Source organism: Tachysurus vachellii, chromosome 7, assembly GCF_030014155.1.
Source record: "Tachysurus vachellii isolate PV-2020 chromosome 7, HZAU_Pvac_v1, whole genome shotgun sequence".
NCBI lineage: Eukaryota > Metazoa > Chordata > Actinopteri > Siluriformes > Bagridae > Tachysurus > Tachysurus vachellii.
In genome coordinates this window covers 5969780-5984883 of record NC_083466.1, presented here as the reverse complement: position 1 = coordinate 5984883, position 15104 = coordinate 5969780, and the positions used below count along the sequence as shown (strand labels likewise).

General features: G+C 39.8%; 1 protein-coding gene and 5 non-coding genes across 6 annotated transcripts; 1 reads left to right on the top strand and 5 right to left on the bottom strand.

Moving 5' to 3' along the window:
- Window positions 1-45: 45 nt before the first annotated feature.
- trnav-uac (transfer RNA valine (anticodon UAC)) lies at window positions 46-118 on the bottom strand. The gene has a single exon. It is a non-coding gene; the product is annotated as a tRNA-Val (tRNA).
- A 693-nt stretch (window positions 119-811) lies between these two features.
- Window positions 812-884, bottom strand: trnar-ccu (transfer RNA arginine (anticodon CCU)). The gene has a single exon. It is a non-coding gene; the product is annotated as a tRNA-Arg (tRNA).
- A 1289-nt stretch (window positions 885-2173) lies between these two features.
- trnag-ccc (transfer RNA glycine (anticodon CCC)) lies at window positions 2174-2244 on the top strand. The gene has a single exon. It is a non-coding gene; the product is annotated as a tRNA-Gly (tRNA).
- Window positions 2245-7911: 5667 nt separating this feature from the next.
- Window positions 7912-7984, bottom strand: trnaf-gaa (transfer RNA phenylalanine (anticodon GAA)). The gene has a single exon. It is a non-coding gene; the product is annotated as a tRNA-Phe (tRNA).
- Window positions 7985-8654: 670 nt separating this feature from the next.
- trnal-uag (transfer RNA leucine (anticodon UAG)) lies at window positions 8655-8736 on the bottom strand. The gene has a single exon. It is a non-coding gene; the product is annotated as a tRNA-Leu (tRNA).
- A 1053-nt stretch (window positions 8737-9789) lies between these two features.
- On the bottom strand, window positions 9790-14007 carry LOC132847903 (kelch-like protein 10). The gene is made up of 7 exons (XM_060873403.1): window positions 13846-14007; window positions 12675-13164; window positions 11710-12306; window positions 11317-11466; window positions 10916-11032; window positions 10695-10786; window positions 9790-10503 (listed from the first exon to the last, which is right to left on the bottom strand). The coding sequence occupies exons 1-7, from the start codon at window positions 13995-13997 to the stop codon at window positions 10395-10397; spliced, it is 1707 nt and encodes a 568-aa protein (XP_060729386.1). The 5' UTR covers window positions 13998-14007; the 3' UTR covers window positions 9790-10394.
- Between the last annotated feature and the right edge of the window lie 1097 nt (window positions 14008-15104).

Below are 15104 nucleotides of genomic sequence, written 5' to 3'. Positions count from 1 at the left end.
TACTGATGCAAAGCTCAAAAGCATCAGCATGTTTCTGCTTGTCCTTGTCCCTGCCCAGGCTCAAACTGGGGACCTTTCACGTGTAAGGAGAACATGATAACCACTACACTACAGAAACCACAGCAAAGCCTGCCTACCCTTTGCTGAGGCCTGGGAAACATCTAAGTAACAAAATAAATAAGAGTTACTAAAAAAACATCAACTTTCAGTCACCAAAGTTGGGCTCACTGACGTCAAGGCGTAGGTGGTATAGTGGTGAACTGTCTAGAAGGAATATGCAGTGTCTATGGCAGCAGTGGGATTTGAACCAACACCTTCAAAGAGACTGAAACCTAAATCCAGCACCTTAGACCACTCGGCCATGCTACCCAAAAAATTGGAAGCCTTTATGCTCTCCCAAATGTGTTGATGGAAGAAAGTCATGATCTTGCTCATGTGAACTAACAAGCATCTGTGTTCAACCAGCATGGAAATACAGCCCAAATTTGCAGACACGGTGCTAACTTATTACACCCCACTCTAGCACAGACTCATTGAACAGTTAGAATGCTTTATCTGTGCCTTGAAAAGGTTTCCTGGCAACGGTTGGATTCGAGCCCCCAAAGAGGCTGGAGCCTTAATCCAGCACCTTGGACCGCTCAGCCCGCTTTTCAGGTCCAGTATTTAAGTTTGGATTAAAACTTTCTTTTTTGATTTTGGACAACCTGCATTTAGTTAGAACATAGGCTGCTCTTAGCAGAGGATGGTTTCGATCCATCGACCTCTGGGTTATGGGCCCAGCACGCTTCCGCTGCGCCACTCTGCTTCAGCACACCCCAGATGGGACTCGAACCCACAATCCCTGGCTTAGGAGGCCAGTGCCTTATCCATTAGGCCACTGGGGCACTGCTGTTTTGAGTTTTTGGTATTCTGGGTTTCTGCTGGAGTCATCTAAGAGCTAAACTGAAAAGTCTTTGGACAAAACCCATTGTCTTTGATGCAAGAGGCCAAAACATAATCCAGTAGGCCACCAGGATCATGGGGTTGACCTGCAACAATGGGTTGAAAGAAAAGGGTTGATAGCAATAATAAAACAAGCAGGCTCGTGCCAGGTGCAGCTACATCTGCATGTGATACCATAGTCTCAGATCTAGCATGTTTGTGGTGGTGAATTACTAACTCACCCTTGAACTCCTGGAACTCGATAACAGCATGTACATGTTCCACGTGTGCTGTCGGAAGCCCTCTTGGGTTTGGCAGTAAATGCTTTGCCACACTGATCTGCTGGGGAAGCTCCACTCCTTGCAGAAAAGTGTCCCGGTATATGTGTGTGTGTCTTTATAATACAGCTATATTTACAATAAAGTGCTCAATACATATATATTACATATTTATTTATTTTTATTATTGAAGTAAATGTGGTGAACAGAAACCCAACTCACCAAGAAGAGACTTTAGTGTTGTTTATTGTTAATAATGCCATCTTGGTTCTGTACAGCAGTTCTCTGCAGTCTTCATGCAGCTGATAGATGTGACTGTATGTCATCACAATTGACATTGAGTTATAAACAGTCTGTGGATAAACAGATGCATTGTTTGTATAATGAATGATCAGTAGTCTCTACAATCATATTCAATAACAGCATCAACAAAAATATTCTAAATATTAATTCAGAAAATGAGAATCACATACTAACTTTTTTATTTATGTTTTCACAAACATACAACGTTTGTCAATTCTCAAATAAAAATTCAGTTATAATAAAATAATATGAAGGTGTAATTACAGTTACAATCTGTAATATTTATATACTTACACTTATACACCATCTCCTATGAAATCACAAATCCCTCTGCATTAGCATTTTTGTACAAGGACAAAAATTTGTCACAATCTTAATCAGTAGTGAAATATTGTTGTTGTTGTTTTTTTTTTTTCATTTACAACCGATTGTGTGTGACTAAGACTATGTTTCGGCCAATTGACTGTTTTGTCAAAAAATCAACAAATCAAAAAATCAAAGCTGAAGGCCTAACAGGTAAAGCTTCAGCTTCACATGATGATTGTGGGTTGGAGTAGCATCTGGGTGCACTTCTAGTTAGCTCTTAAGAAGGCACCCTGAAGTTCAAGAAACCTGCAGGTCCTGAACAACAAATGTTGTTGTAAAACTAGCAAAAGAGCCTGGCGCACAGTGCACCAGTGGTGTAGTGGTATCATACAAGATTCCCATTCTTGTGAACCGGGTTTGATTCCTGGCTGGTGCAGGTTTGTCTTCTGCTTCCTTTCAAGCTGTGCTGAAAAAGGCTTCCTAAGTGCTGTAAGTCCTGAGTCAATTTGAGCTTCTTAATAGAACTTTCAGTCAGATGTTACAAGCTGATTCTATTCCAAGTCATACTCTTCAATATGTAGTGGTATCAGCAAGATTTACACTTTTTTGAGCTTCCTAATAGAACTTTCTGTCAAATGTTACAAGCTGGTGGTATTCCATGTCAAGCTCTAAAGAGGTAGTGGTATAGGTAAGGTTATTTTTTTCCAAAGCAGCCATTAATTCCTGCCTGCCGTTTATTCCGATTCGCGGGTGGTGCAGGTTTGTGCTTTGCTGCCTTTCAGACTGTGCCATAAAAGTCTTCATAAGTGCTGTACCCGCAGAGTCAATTTGAGCCTTTAAATGGAACTTTCTGTCATATGTTACAAGCTGATTCTATTCCAAGTCATGCTCTCACAAAATGTAGTGGTATCAGCAAGATTTGGATTTTGCCAAGCTTACTTTTATTCTTGCATTAAACAGAATGTTTTGGGGATGTGTTTCTTTGAACATCTTATTTGAAGAAGGCTCAATTGTTGCTTTCCAGAGCTTTTCAGATCTATCTAGACAATGGTGAAGGATTGGAGTGAATGCGGATAATAAACTCATGCGATAGCAGTATAAAATGATATATGGTTTAAAAAAAAGTTTTTCCTGAAACCTTTGTCTGCAGGCCCGGTGGCCTAATGGATAAGGCATCAGCCTTCAGCGCTGAGGATTATGGGTTCGAGTCCCATCTGGGTCAGCTTATAAGGTGTTCTTTAGGAACTGCCAAGCACTTCTGTTCACTGCTGCTCATTATCACCTTCACAATCTGGTCTGTCACATGTGTGAGCCAGATGAAAAAACATTGAAATTGACTTTGTAAATCAAAGCTGAAGGCCTAACAGGTAAAGCTTCAGCTTCTTAAGAAGGCACCCTGAACAATTAATGCCTCTCATAACAGCACAACAGCTCTCCCAGCATCAGCCCCTCATACCAGCACAACAGCTCGCCCAGCCCCTCATACCAGCGCAACAGTTCGCCCAGCCCCTCATACCAGCACAACAGCTCGCCCAGCCCCTCATGCCAGCACAACAGCTCGCCCAGCCCCTCATACCAGCACAACAGCTCGCCCAGCATCTCAAACCAGCACAACAGCTCAGCCAGCATCTCAAACCAACACTCATGCACATATTACAGTCAGTTGTGCTTTGTGCAGCAAAAGTATTGAGGCGGAGCATTTCTCTGGCCATCTCTTAGACTACCATACCAAAGAGAGTTGTGACCAGTGTGACAAAAAAGTCTGGGGTGCATTTGGACTGCTTCAGCACATTGAAAATGACCACCTTTTCACCAGTGTTGCAGAATAAGGCAGGGCAACTGTGGTACCACCTACAGCTTCACTCAGAGAGCCATTTGAAAATCATCCTGTAGCTGCTCAAGAACATGTATTGGTTGCTGCTGGCATCCAAAAAGTCCAGTTTCACCCAAGCGTGACCAGAAACTTTACAAAGTGCTCCTCACACATCATGCACAACAGACATCAACCTGAAGCCTCCAGAAGTGAATTGGGTGTTTTCTCCGCAAGCAATTCTGTAGAGTTATTAAACCAGCAGATCAGTAGTGCATAGCACAGTGTCTTTATGACAGCACAGGACAGCTAAAGCAGCAATTTTCACAGAACTGGTTTTATTCACCAAGCCCTTGCAAGCCTACAACTTCACCTCCTGATCCAGGTAGCTATTTCAGACAGCGAATGTTTCTGTGGGCAGCAATGTGGATGTGGGGCATCCCTCTAAAATGTGATGAGTGCAATATGAAAATGCACCATTCTGGAATTTACACAAAAGTGAGGGAAGTCATCGATATTGACTCCAGGTATTATCTCATTGGAGCAGACTACCCTCGCTGTAGCAAGTGTAGGATTCCTATATGCCCTTGGAGTATGGAGGTGCTTAAACAACTAGATCCTTCCCACAGAAACAAATTCCCGGCTGTCCTCACCACTCAGCTTGCCCTTGATAGGAAGTGTGTGACTTTGTTGAAGTCAAGGTCTGCCGGAAACAGCTCAAGTTACTTGCAGCGTCCCTACAAGGAATTCACAGTGAGGAGTGGGCAAGGCGAACTGTAGAATACCTGTCAGACTGTTGGTCATCTGGATGAGCTGAAGGGTGTCATTACCTCTACATATGGTAGAATCCTGAAGCTTGATTCAACAAAGAATCGCGGCATATTTCTCCTCAAGATTAAGAGTCGCAACGAATCAACACGTCTTAAAGTGATATCTAAAGTGATTTTCGTGGGGCTCAAAGAAAAAAAAATCTGTAGATAAGATAGGATTGTATCTTACAATGTCAAGGCAAACCGTTATGTTCAACAAGTAGCTGCCTTTGCCGTCATGCTCATCACTTTAACAAGCTGGCTGGCTTTTTGCCTCGTTATTATAGGTAAACATGCCGTATAACGTAGTGAAACGATAATTTGACCTTTATTAATTGTATTTTTTGGGTGAACTATTCCTTTAACTATGATTTTATCTATGTTTATCTGTGTTATTGATGTATTTTAAATATCTATTTATTACTGCTTATTTTACATGTTCATTGACGTTTTAAAATGTTTTTTTTATAATATAATATTTGAATTAAATTGAATGTTTTGGATACCACTATTAAATTATTGTTTTTATTATTATTTTACTGACTTTAAGTCAGCCTACTTATAGACAATGCCTCTCTTGGCACTGTGCATGTAAAACACTGTTTTTTGGACACTAACAAGTGAAAATAGTTAGGTTAGATACATTTGAGTAGGTCTGTTTTGTTAAAAATCGATAGTTGTAATGCTTCTGTGCAGAAAGAAACCCGTGAGCCACGAAGGTAAGTTTGCGAGCAGATTAGACTAATTTCCACCTATTAGACAGCCTAATCAGCTTATCGTGTTTTGTATTGCATCACGTATAGCTCTTAAACCTTTAAAATAGAGTTTAGGAAGATGTATGTAACTACAGTCATTAGCTTTGGTTAACTATTGAAGCCTTGTCTCTTGTCAAAAGGCTCAACGTGACCGCAGACTTTATTGAACACTGCTGGCAGCAGCGACGTCTGTGTCCGTACCGTTCTTATCAATGACAGCATAATCTTGTATCTCCCTGCTCCCAAGTCATAAAGCTTGTATCTCCGATAAAACGTGACTTTGGGAAAATGTTGTGTTAATGTTGGTACACAACAGTATATGATAGCAATATAAGGTATAATAACAACTTTAATGATACAATGTTTAATAACTCAAAAAAATACGGCGTTTTTTGAATTCCCTGAAAAATAATGGTTTTGGAGATACGAGGATTCCGCCCGACAGTGACGATATATATATATATATATATATATATATATATATATATATATATATATATATATATATATATATATATATATATACACATCTGCTTGTGTGTATGTATACATTACAAATATTATTTATACTTGATGGTTGTTTGTGTTATTTGTGCTCATATAGGTTACCAAAAAACTTGCTGGTGGCATTGCAGACACAGCTACATGGATGACCAATATTGGAAACAAGTTTGGCCAAGTCTTGAACTGTGACCTGACCACTGGTGAGGGAACTGGCCTAGATGAACTGTGTCAAGGTATAGTCAAGCGCTTCATGGATGCTGGGGAGCCAGAGCCAGAAGTGATTTATGTTGACAGAGATTGCTGCAATGAAACAGGTCTGTGACAATCTTTTTGAAAATTGTGATAAATTAATTGCTTACTTTCATAAATTCACTCATTGTTTCTCATTGGTACAGGCGTAAGCCCAGTTCTCATCTGGTTTCGCAAAGTAAGACTTGATATTTTTCACTTCATGAGGCGTTTCACTTTAGGTCTTACAACAGAGCACCATCCACTGTTTGGCACATGGTGCTCCGAGTTGTCCAGCTGCATTTTTGAGTGGGAGAAGGATGACATCCATCAGCTTAAAGAGGCAAAGAAGGCAGAGCTTTTAAAAAAATGTGGTGGCCATATTCCATCTGAAGCCCAAATTCTGTCAAGCATCACCTCCAGTGAGCTGGCCAAACACTGCAGCCGGAGGACTTGTGGGGTTGAAGAAACGTGGTCAATGATCCAAGGATTGTTGGACTCAATGTGGGAACTGACAGACACCACAGGCTTGCGTCTCATAAATACAGAGGGCATGGCACATGTCTGGGAGGTACAGCAAAAGCACTTGCCATGCATACAAGATCCACCTGGTGTACAGCTTTACACAAAACTGAACACTGGGTTACAGAAGGGCGACAAGGTCTTGGATGTTCTGAGGTGTGGCAGAGGATCCTCTTCTCTGGACAGCTTCCATCACCACCAGTGTAATTTTATTCCACATAAACTTAATTTAAACACTAAATTATGTGAAAATATCATGTTTTATAAGTAGATCTTTTGCATAAATCATTTATTATAGTTACAGGATGCTGTTGAATTCTTATTTTCAAAACAATATGCAATTGTCTCATAAGAAGATTTACTAAGTTTTCCTAAACTTTTGTTATTTACTAAATGCAATTAGTATTTTAATAATTTGAAGCATTTTGTCTTTTAGTGTGGCGATGCAATGCTCTGCACACACAGATGTACATGCTCCAGCGTGGGGCCCCGGTTGCGCCATACCGGGCGACGTCACGGACCTTGCTTTATTTCTCTTCATAAAGGGGTTTTGAACCGCTCTTTGTCTGGCCCGTCACCCAGGACCTGTTTGCCTTGGGAGACCCTACTAGGGGCAAAAAGCCCCAGACAACACAGCTCCTAGGATCATTCAGTCACGCAAACCCCTCCACCACAATAAGGTGGCGGTTCAAGGAGGTCCATTTATAGCTCCATGCTATTTAAAATTTCTGTAGTAATTCCAGTGTTTCAGTCTGACTGCACTCCACACACCAGGTATCTGTGCTGAAGCTTTGTTCAGGTTTAATGTTTATGGCTACTGTTACGCTTCACATGTTTCTGTTGTGTCCAGGTCCAGTCAAGTTCACTTCTAGGCTCTTTTCATGTCATTTACTGCCATCTGCAGGTTTATGTACATCATCACCTCTAGTGTATATTAGCCACCAGTGGAGGCAACGTCTGCAGCATAGTGCTCATTTATTTGTGATGTGTTTCTTGTGTTTTACTTTGGATGTGACCTTTAGCTTCTTTATGCATTTTGGCATTAGCTTGAACCATTCAGCCACCAAAGCATTAATAAGGGCAGGTGCTGGTGTTGGGTGAAGTGTTGACTTTGGTTTCAAACGGTACACAACAGCTGTTCCAACAGTGTGGCTTTCTGGAAGAAAACTTTGAAGAGCTTCTCCCTTTTGTGAGGTGTACCTGTAACCGCTATATCGGTTAGAAAAACCACTGTGCCACAGTGCCTGCATGTAAACACAGGCTCAGGAGGGGCCTGTGTACAAAGACTGTTCCTAAAGCAAATGCGCTTAATGCGCTTTAAATGTAGCTTTCTGGCACAATTCCTTTACCAAACAGGCTTAAAAATGGTCTTGTCAAGAACACCAAGATCCAAAGCCACAAGGGATTTGCAAAGTTCATCGGCACTCCCTAGCCAATGATACAAACATACGCCACCTCTCTAGAAGCAAACCAATTGCCGAAACCCGGGATCGAACCAGGGACCTTTAGATCTTCAGTCTAACGCTCTCCCAGCTGAGCTATTTCGGCAATGGGACACAATGCTGTGAGCATTAGCAACGGGACGCGAGTGTGAGCCTTTGTTTTGTTAAGGCTTTACAAAATTGCAGGTTAGCCTATAATAGGGAACTTAAGGTAATTGAAAAAAATCTTGCAGGATAATCTTGATTAAAACAGCCAGATTTGTGCAGGGTGGAATTCAGCTGAATTTCCACCCTGCACATTCATCAATCCCATGCACCCAGCACTTTGCCTACTGCAGGACTATTAAGGCCGAACCCCCAATGCACTGTGCATTCCTCCATAACAACACAGATCGTTTCAAATCCTGCACACAAAATAATGTCAAAGAATTTCCATCTTGGTGAGTATTTACATAAAGTGTTTACATATTACATAAAGTTACATTTAAAACTCAATTGCGCTTTGTGTAAGATACTGTGCAACAAAATTTTACCATTGTTAATGCAAATACACTGACTGAGCAGACATTTAGGTGAGATTAAAAAAAAAAAGTTTCTCTGACAGCGGTGGGATTTAACCCACGCCTCCAAAGAGCGGAAACAGGATGCAAGCTAGTGTGAGCGTGTAAGTTTACCAGCACAGAAATATCTACCAAAGTTAAGATCCAGACTGCTAGGTTATCACACCCCACTTTAGCAGAGACAGGACACTAAATCCATGCCTTGAAACATTTCCCTGGCAGCAGTGGGATTTGAACCCACACCTCCAAAGAGACTGGAGCCTAAATCCAGCACCTTAGACCACTCGGCCACGCTACCCACAGACAGTCAGGCCTTTACAGTCTTCTGCTTTCCACCAAGAAGGAACATTCTAGCATAAACTTGCTTATGTCAACTAACAAGCATCTGTGTCCAACCAGCACAGAAATACAGCCCAGAGTTGTGAAAGATGCAGATCCAGTGCTAGCTTATCACACCCCACTCTAGCACAGACTCAGTGAACAGTTAGGAAGCTTAATAAAGTTTATTATTGTTTGATTAGAATCAGGGATTAGAATCTCTACAGGGAACGAAAATGAAAACTTTAATTTGAATAAAATCAACTAAAATTGCTCAAGCTAAAGTTTTATTATTTTGTTTAAAATGTCCTTAACTGTTTAACATTATTTTTCCTTTCCAAAGTGATTTCAGGAACCTAAACAGGCCTAACGTCCTGCACAGAAGTAATCACTTCCTGTATGTCTGGTTACAAAAAAAAATTATATCCATTACAGCATTTTTTATTGTTGGATTTTTTTGTTTTTTTGTTTTTTTTTTAAGGTTGATCCATGTAGAAAGTGTTTTCTGTGAGCAAAACATATCACACTGCAAAGTAGAACTAAGCTCAGGTACTGAAAATAATTATCCATGTGTTTGGTTTTATTTCTACTCTCAGCTTCAGTGTAGTCTCTGATACATAAAGAATTGTATTAAACATTATTGTCTTTCACTTTAGCTGGTTTCTGACTAAAGAGGAGTGTTGTGGGACACAGGAGACAGGAAACACTAAAATATTGTTTCTGTTCAGAATGTAAAAAAAAATAGAAAAATCTTTCTGAATTATTTTAATATAAATCTCAGATTTATTGTGTTAGAAGCCTTCTTTACATGGTTTTAATCAAAATAATTATATAACAATAAAATATATGTAGTCAAAAATGATAAATAAAAAGACAGTGATGAAACAATATTAATGAATTTATTTGTGTTTCATTATTATTATAACAAACCAGGAAGCTCCACACTCATACAGCTGAATATATTATAGATCCAGTACATGAGATTTAGTAACAATAATAAAGTAAGACAAGTTTTGTATTCTGTACACTTTGATTCATATAAAAAGTAAAAAAAAACAACTCTATATACATATAAGACACATTTTATATTAAACCTTGTGTTTTAACACCAAGCACATTTGATTTATTTTTTTTTTTTTGAAATGCAAAAGAACCAAAAAAAATCAACACTGTTATATTCATATATATTCATTTTAAAACATTTAATATTCATTGACACACACCTGAGTAGTTTTAAAGGTATAAAGTAACATTTCCCGTAATGAACGTTATACACTTATAGAAATCGATTTTTTTTACTTTTAGTACCTTTTACTCATCACACTTACATTAAATACTTAATACATAATATGATTGATTTGTTCTGTATATAAATATAAACTCTGAGCTCCCAAAGATGCAATAAATAAATAAAAAAAAGGAGTTATTCCTGAATATTTATACAGATTTCCGATAACAGACTATTGTGTCATAAACACAGGTGAATTACGCAGATGATTAAAACAATAAAATAAATGTTTAAAATGACAGATAGAGGTTAAATCCTAATCTGTACTCTATGTCTTAAAATAGGCAATTAATTAATAATACCATGACATATAATAATAAAATATAATAAAAATAATAAAAGTTGTGCATCTAGAGTAAACCATCACGTTCTGTGGTGTAGTCGGTGACGTTGGGAAGCCCAGAAACCACACAGCAGCTGACTGCGCTGCGGGAAATGTTCAGATTCTGGACATGGAACCTGCAGGAAATCAAACGTTTGTCATGTTTGTAATGTTTCTGTGTTTAATTATCACCATAACATCACATTTACCCTGGGGTTCAGTTTAATACACTAAATAATTACAAGATACACACACACCCTACGAGTTTCTAGGATAAACTTAACTACATAACCCCAGATCTCTGGAAGTGACAGTAAGCTGCTCTTACCACTCATCTTTATACACATCGTAGTACTCGCATCTGGAGGTTGTGCCTTTATTATTGCAGCCACCAATCACATACAAGTGACCGTCCATCACCTGAAAGAAGAAGAAGAAGACGATCATATGGTGAAGAGGTAGACAATAGATGGATTATTATTCATTATTATTCATTCACTCCAGGTTTTGGAGTTGGGTCTAATCTTGTATTAACACCAGGTTCGTTACCTCAATGCCAAAGTTGCTGCGTGGGTTAAGCATGGGGGAAAGAAACCTCCAGGAGTTGGTGCGAGGGTTAAAGGCCTCGATGCTCTGCATCCGACTGAATCCACCGAAACCTCCGATCTATAAAACATCAGATTTCTCTGTGTGAATGAACATAAACAGTGCGAATAGAAACATGTATCCATCCCGCCACTTACAAAACAATGATATGAGCTTCATTTATTTCTTCAAAAATTAAGTTTTCATAGAATTATTTTCACATTTACCACATAGTCTCATTTTAAGACGTCATTTTTGTTTAAAGGTTGAAATTTCGATCCTTATATCAGTACATAGGTCATATGGTTAAATTTTCTGTGTGTGTGTGTGTGTGTGTGTGTGTGTGTGTTATTTTCAGTTCTTACAGCAAACAATTGGTTGTTCAGCGCAATGACACCTAGGCCACTCCTGGGCATGTGCATCGGCTCAATCAGGGTCCACTGATTAGAATAAGGGTCAAAACACTCAGCCGTGAAATGATGCTTGTTTTCACTGAAGCCTCCACAGATGTAGATCTACAGGAACCAAAAAAAAAAAAGACAAAAAGTAATCAAGCTTCTGGGTGTCTCCAGGTTCTGCTTTCAGGTCTCATCAGGGACTGGAACATTAAATAATATTAATAATAGATTAATTTAATTTTTTAGCCAAAGGCCCTTGACCCTTTTTGTACCAGGGCACTGTATCAGGAATGATCCTGACCTCTGACCCCAATTCACTGTGCTGAAGTCTGTGTGTGTGTGTGAGAATTGAAGGCTTACCTTGCCATTTAAAGTGGCAGCGCTGGCGTCACTTCGCTGCTCGTGCATGGATGGGATGAGGCTCCACTGGTTGGTGCTTGGTTGATAACGCTCAGCTGTGTTAAGACTCACGGTGCCGTCGAAGCCTCCCATGGCATAGATGAATCCGTCCAGCACGGTAACGCTAACATTGCCGCGGCGCGAGTGCATGGGCGCTGCCTCGTTCCACGTTCCATCCAGGGGATCAAATGTGCACATGGTGTTGAAGTATTCCACAAGGTCAGAGCCACCAATAACATACACCAAACCATCAAAGTACACTGTGCCGTGATATATTCGAACTTGCTCTTCTCTGCTGGAGATGCACATCCAGCTGTCCAGCCTCGAGTCGTACGTTTCCACTATGTTCTTAGAAGATTCCTCACTGAAGCCGATGGCAAACAAGATGGAATACGGGAGCCGTGGACGGGTAAACAGATGTGAGTGTCTGGTGTTGGAGACGTACATGGCCTTCATGGCGTGGGCGATGATGGGTTGACACTCACACACACTGCTGACCACCGGGTTTTTCTTTATATTTTCCAGGAAGTATTCCTGAGTCACCAGAGCCAGCCGCACCTGACCTCACAGCACAGACAACAATATGAAAGGTCAGAACTTTTGGTTAGAAAGTGGAGCAAAAATGTGGAAGGTTGTAGGATAATATGGAATCTGACTAATTTCTACAGGAGACTGTGAGATAATTGTTGTACGATTAAGATCGTATTATATAACAAAAAAGACTTATTATTAAACAAGAAGATCTCAAAATAATGAGATTTTTCCTGCCCATTAGCATGTATTGTTTATTACCATCATTACCTAATTAAATTAATTCAGAGCTATCACTGGATCCCTAACTGTTAGTCTACTGTCTGGTTTCTGTTCCATTCAAACTCAAGGTAGGAACAATCATCAGGGTCTTGGTCGGGTGTATTGACACTCACCTTCGGCAGCAGGTTCACTATGTGCTGCGTTCGGACGCTGGGATCATACCTGATCCACAGGAATACAGCTTGGAACGCTGTTTTCTCCTCCTTGATGTTCAGCTCATCCTTCTCCAGGATGTCACTGAGCTGCTCCACGGTCAGCTCTAGGAATTTTCCAGACTGTGAAAAAACGACGTCCTCGAAGTGATGCAACGTGTACATGTAGGCCTGATCCCGCAGCTCGTAGCACGAGTGAGTGTCAGCGTACTGCCAAATCCTTAAGCAGTTATCCGGGTTTAAATGTTCCTGTATGAATTCACAGCAGCTCATTACAAGGTCTTGGATAAGCAGGTAATTGGCCGTGGCCAAGAGAGTCTCCACTTCATCAGTGGTGACTTGAATGTCCTGCGTGTACATGTAGTGGATTATAAGATCCATGATTTCTGGAGATACACCATTGATGTTGTACACACTCTGATCCAGATTGCTCCATCTTGTGAATAGAGCTCTGCAGATCAGGAAGAGAAGAACATATATTAGTTAAAACATATATTAAAAATATCTCCACACAATAGACTAGAGTCCTGATGATGTGGATGCTGCAGTCAGGAGTTAGAGAGAGTTTAAACGGAGGGCGTTCCTCTAGCCTGTCAATCAGAGCGACGATAGCCAATCAAACGTGTAGTTTATGTAACTTGTAGACAAGTCCAGTAATAAATACATTTTAATTGTACTTCAGACACTATAATGAATCATTCAGCAAATCCAGATTATTAAAAAGAAATAAATCTATCACTATATAAATATTCTTCCATGAAGATAAGATGAAGACGGTGTAGCCGAAGAAAACTAAACTCGAGCTAAATATCAGCGAAAAAAACAAACACTTCATAGTTTATTTCCAGCCCAGTTGTCACCGCATGTGTTTTCCACAGTACACACACTGGACATGCGCTCCTTAACATCCTGACACTTGTTTTATTACAATATCGTGTAACAGGGTGGATTTCAGTCAGATGGCTGTGAGGAAACGTCGGCGTTAAGAAATCATCATTAAATCAGACTCGCGCTGTGAGTTGTGACTATGGATCTGTTCATTTAATACTAATGTAAATACCATTTCATCTTCGGTATAGTTTTTGCTCATTAGGTACCATTTTAAGATGAAAAGTTGTGTTTGGTTTTTTACCTGAAATACGGGCTGTACGCCGAGAGGATGTTCTTGTGGACCTTGAAGTCCACTTCGTCCACTCTGAGCACCGCGTCACACAGCGACCCGTCCAATCGCATCTCGTTCAGTAAACCGCACAGCTTCCTGTCTTCACTCATCTCTCTCTCCATACTCGTAAACAAGTCGTCTAATCCGTACGTGTTACATGGCGTGATAAGAGCGTTGATAGTGAGTTTGTAAAGAAGCGTGTTTTAAATCGCAGCTTTCTGGAACAGCGCCGAATTCACAAGAGGCGCCGCGTCATAGTGACGTCATGTCCTCAATAAGCTGTGGCCTCAAACCACATCACGTCGTTTTCTGCCACTAATAAACCATAGTTTTAATAATTAATTAATTATAATACACCGAAATTTCTAGTCAGAAATGAAAATAAACCAAACCAAAGTAATGAATTTTTCAGTCACTTCAGTCACACACACGGGTCTATTTTTAAAGATACACAAAATGTTTTACAAAAACCAATGTACAATGTTATACAAAACCTTTTAAGCATCACTCACATAAAATGTGTCATAATATGTAACCTTATTTAAATGCACAGTTTATAAATCTAATCAATGAGCTCCAAAAGATGCTCCAAAATTAAAAATTAAAAACAGATTCCTGCCATAGTTTAAATCCTAGACTTTATCCTACAATAGGACTGTTTACATGTGGGGAAAACCTTCAATACAGTTGCTCTGTATGTTTCATTAGTGAGCGTCACAGCAAATTCAGTCCGAGGTCAGATTGTTATGTTCAGTCATATAAACCTATCACAGATCATTTCTTGAATCAAAAGTCATATAAGCCTTGGTGAGTATTTACATATTACATGAAGTTATATTTAAAACTTAATTGTGTAACAAAATTATACCATTGTAAATACAAATACACTGACTGAGCAGACATTTAGGTGACACAATAAAAAACTGTTTAAAAAAGACTATGCAGTGTTTTAAAAAGTTTCTATGGCAGCAGTGTGTTTTAAACACATGCCTCCAAAGAGACTGGAGATTGAATCCAGCCCTTTAAACCACTCAGCCATACTACTTGAGTAGAAGTAAGCCTTTATACTCTCCCAAATGTGTGGGGGGAAGAAAGTCTTCTGCTGTCCACAAAAAAAAAGGTTCTGGCATGAACTTGCTCATCTCATGTGAACTAACAAGCATCTGTGTTCAACCTTATCACGCCCCACTCTAGCACAGACTAAGGGGGAACAGCTTGAATGCTTTATT

Excerpts from the sequence above, each read along its gene's own strand:
- LOC132847903 (XM_060873403.1), bottom strand. The coding sequence starts at position 13,997 with ATGGAGAGAGAGATGAGTGAAGACAGGAAGCTGTGCGGTTTACTGAAC. Across the intron at positions 13,165-13,845 it reads GCGTACAGCCCGTATTTCAG|AGCTCTATTCACAAGATGGA; the intron begins GTAAAAAACCAA and ends CCTGATCTGCAG. Across the intron at positions 10,787-10,915 it reads GCAGCAACTTTGGCATTGAG|GTGATGGACGGTCACTTGTA; the intron begins GTAACGAACCTG and ends TTCTTCTTTCAG.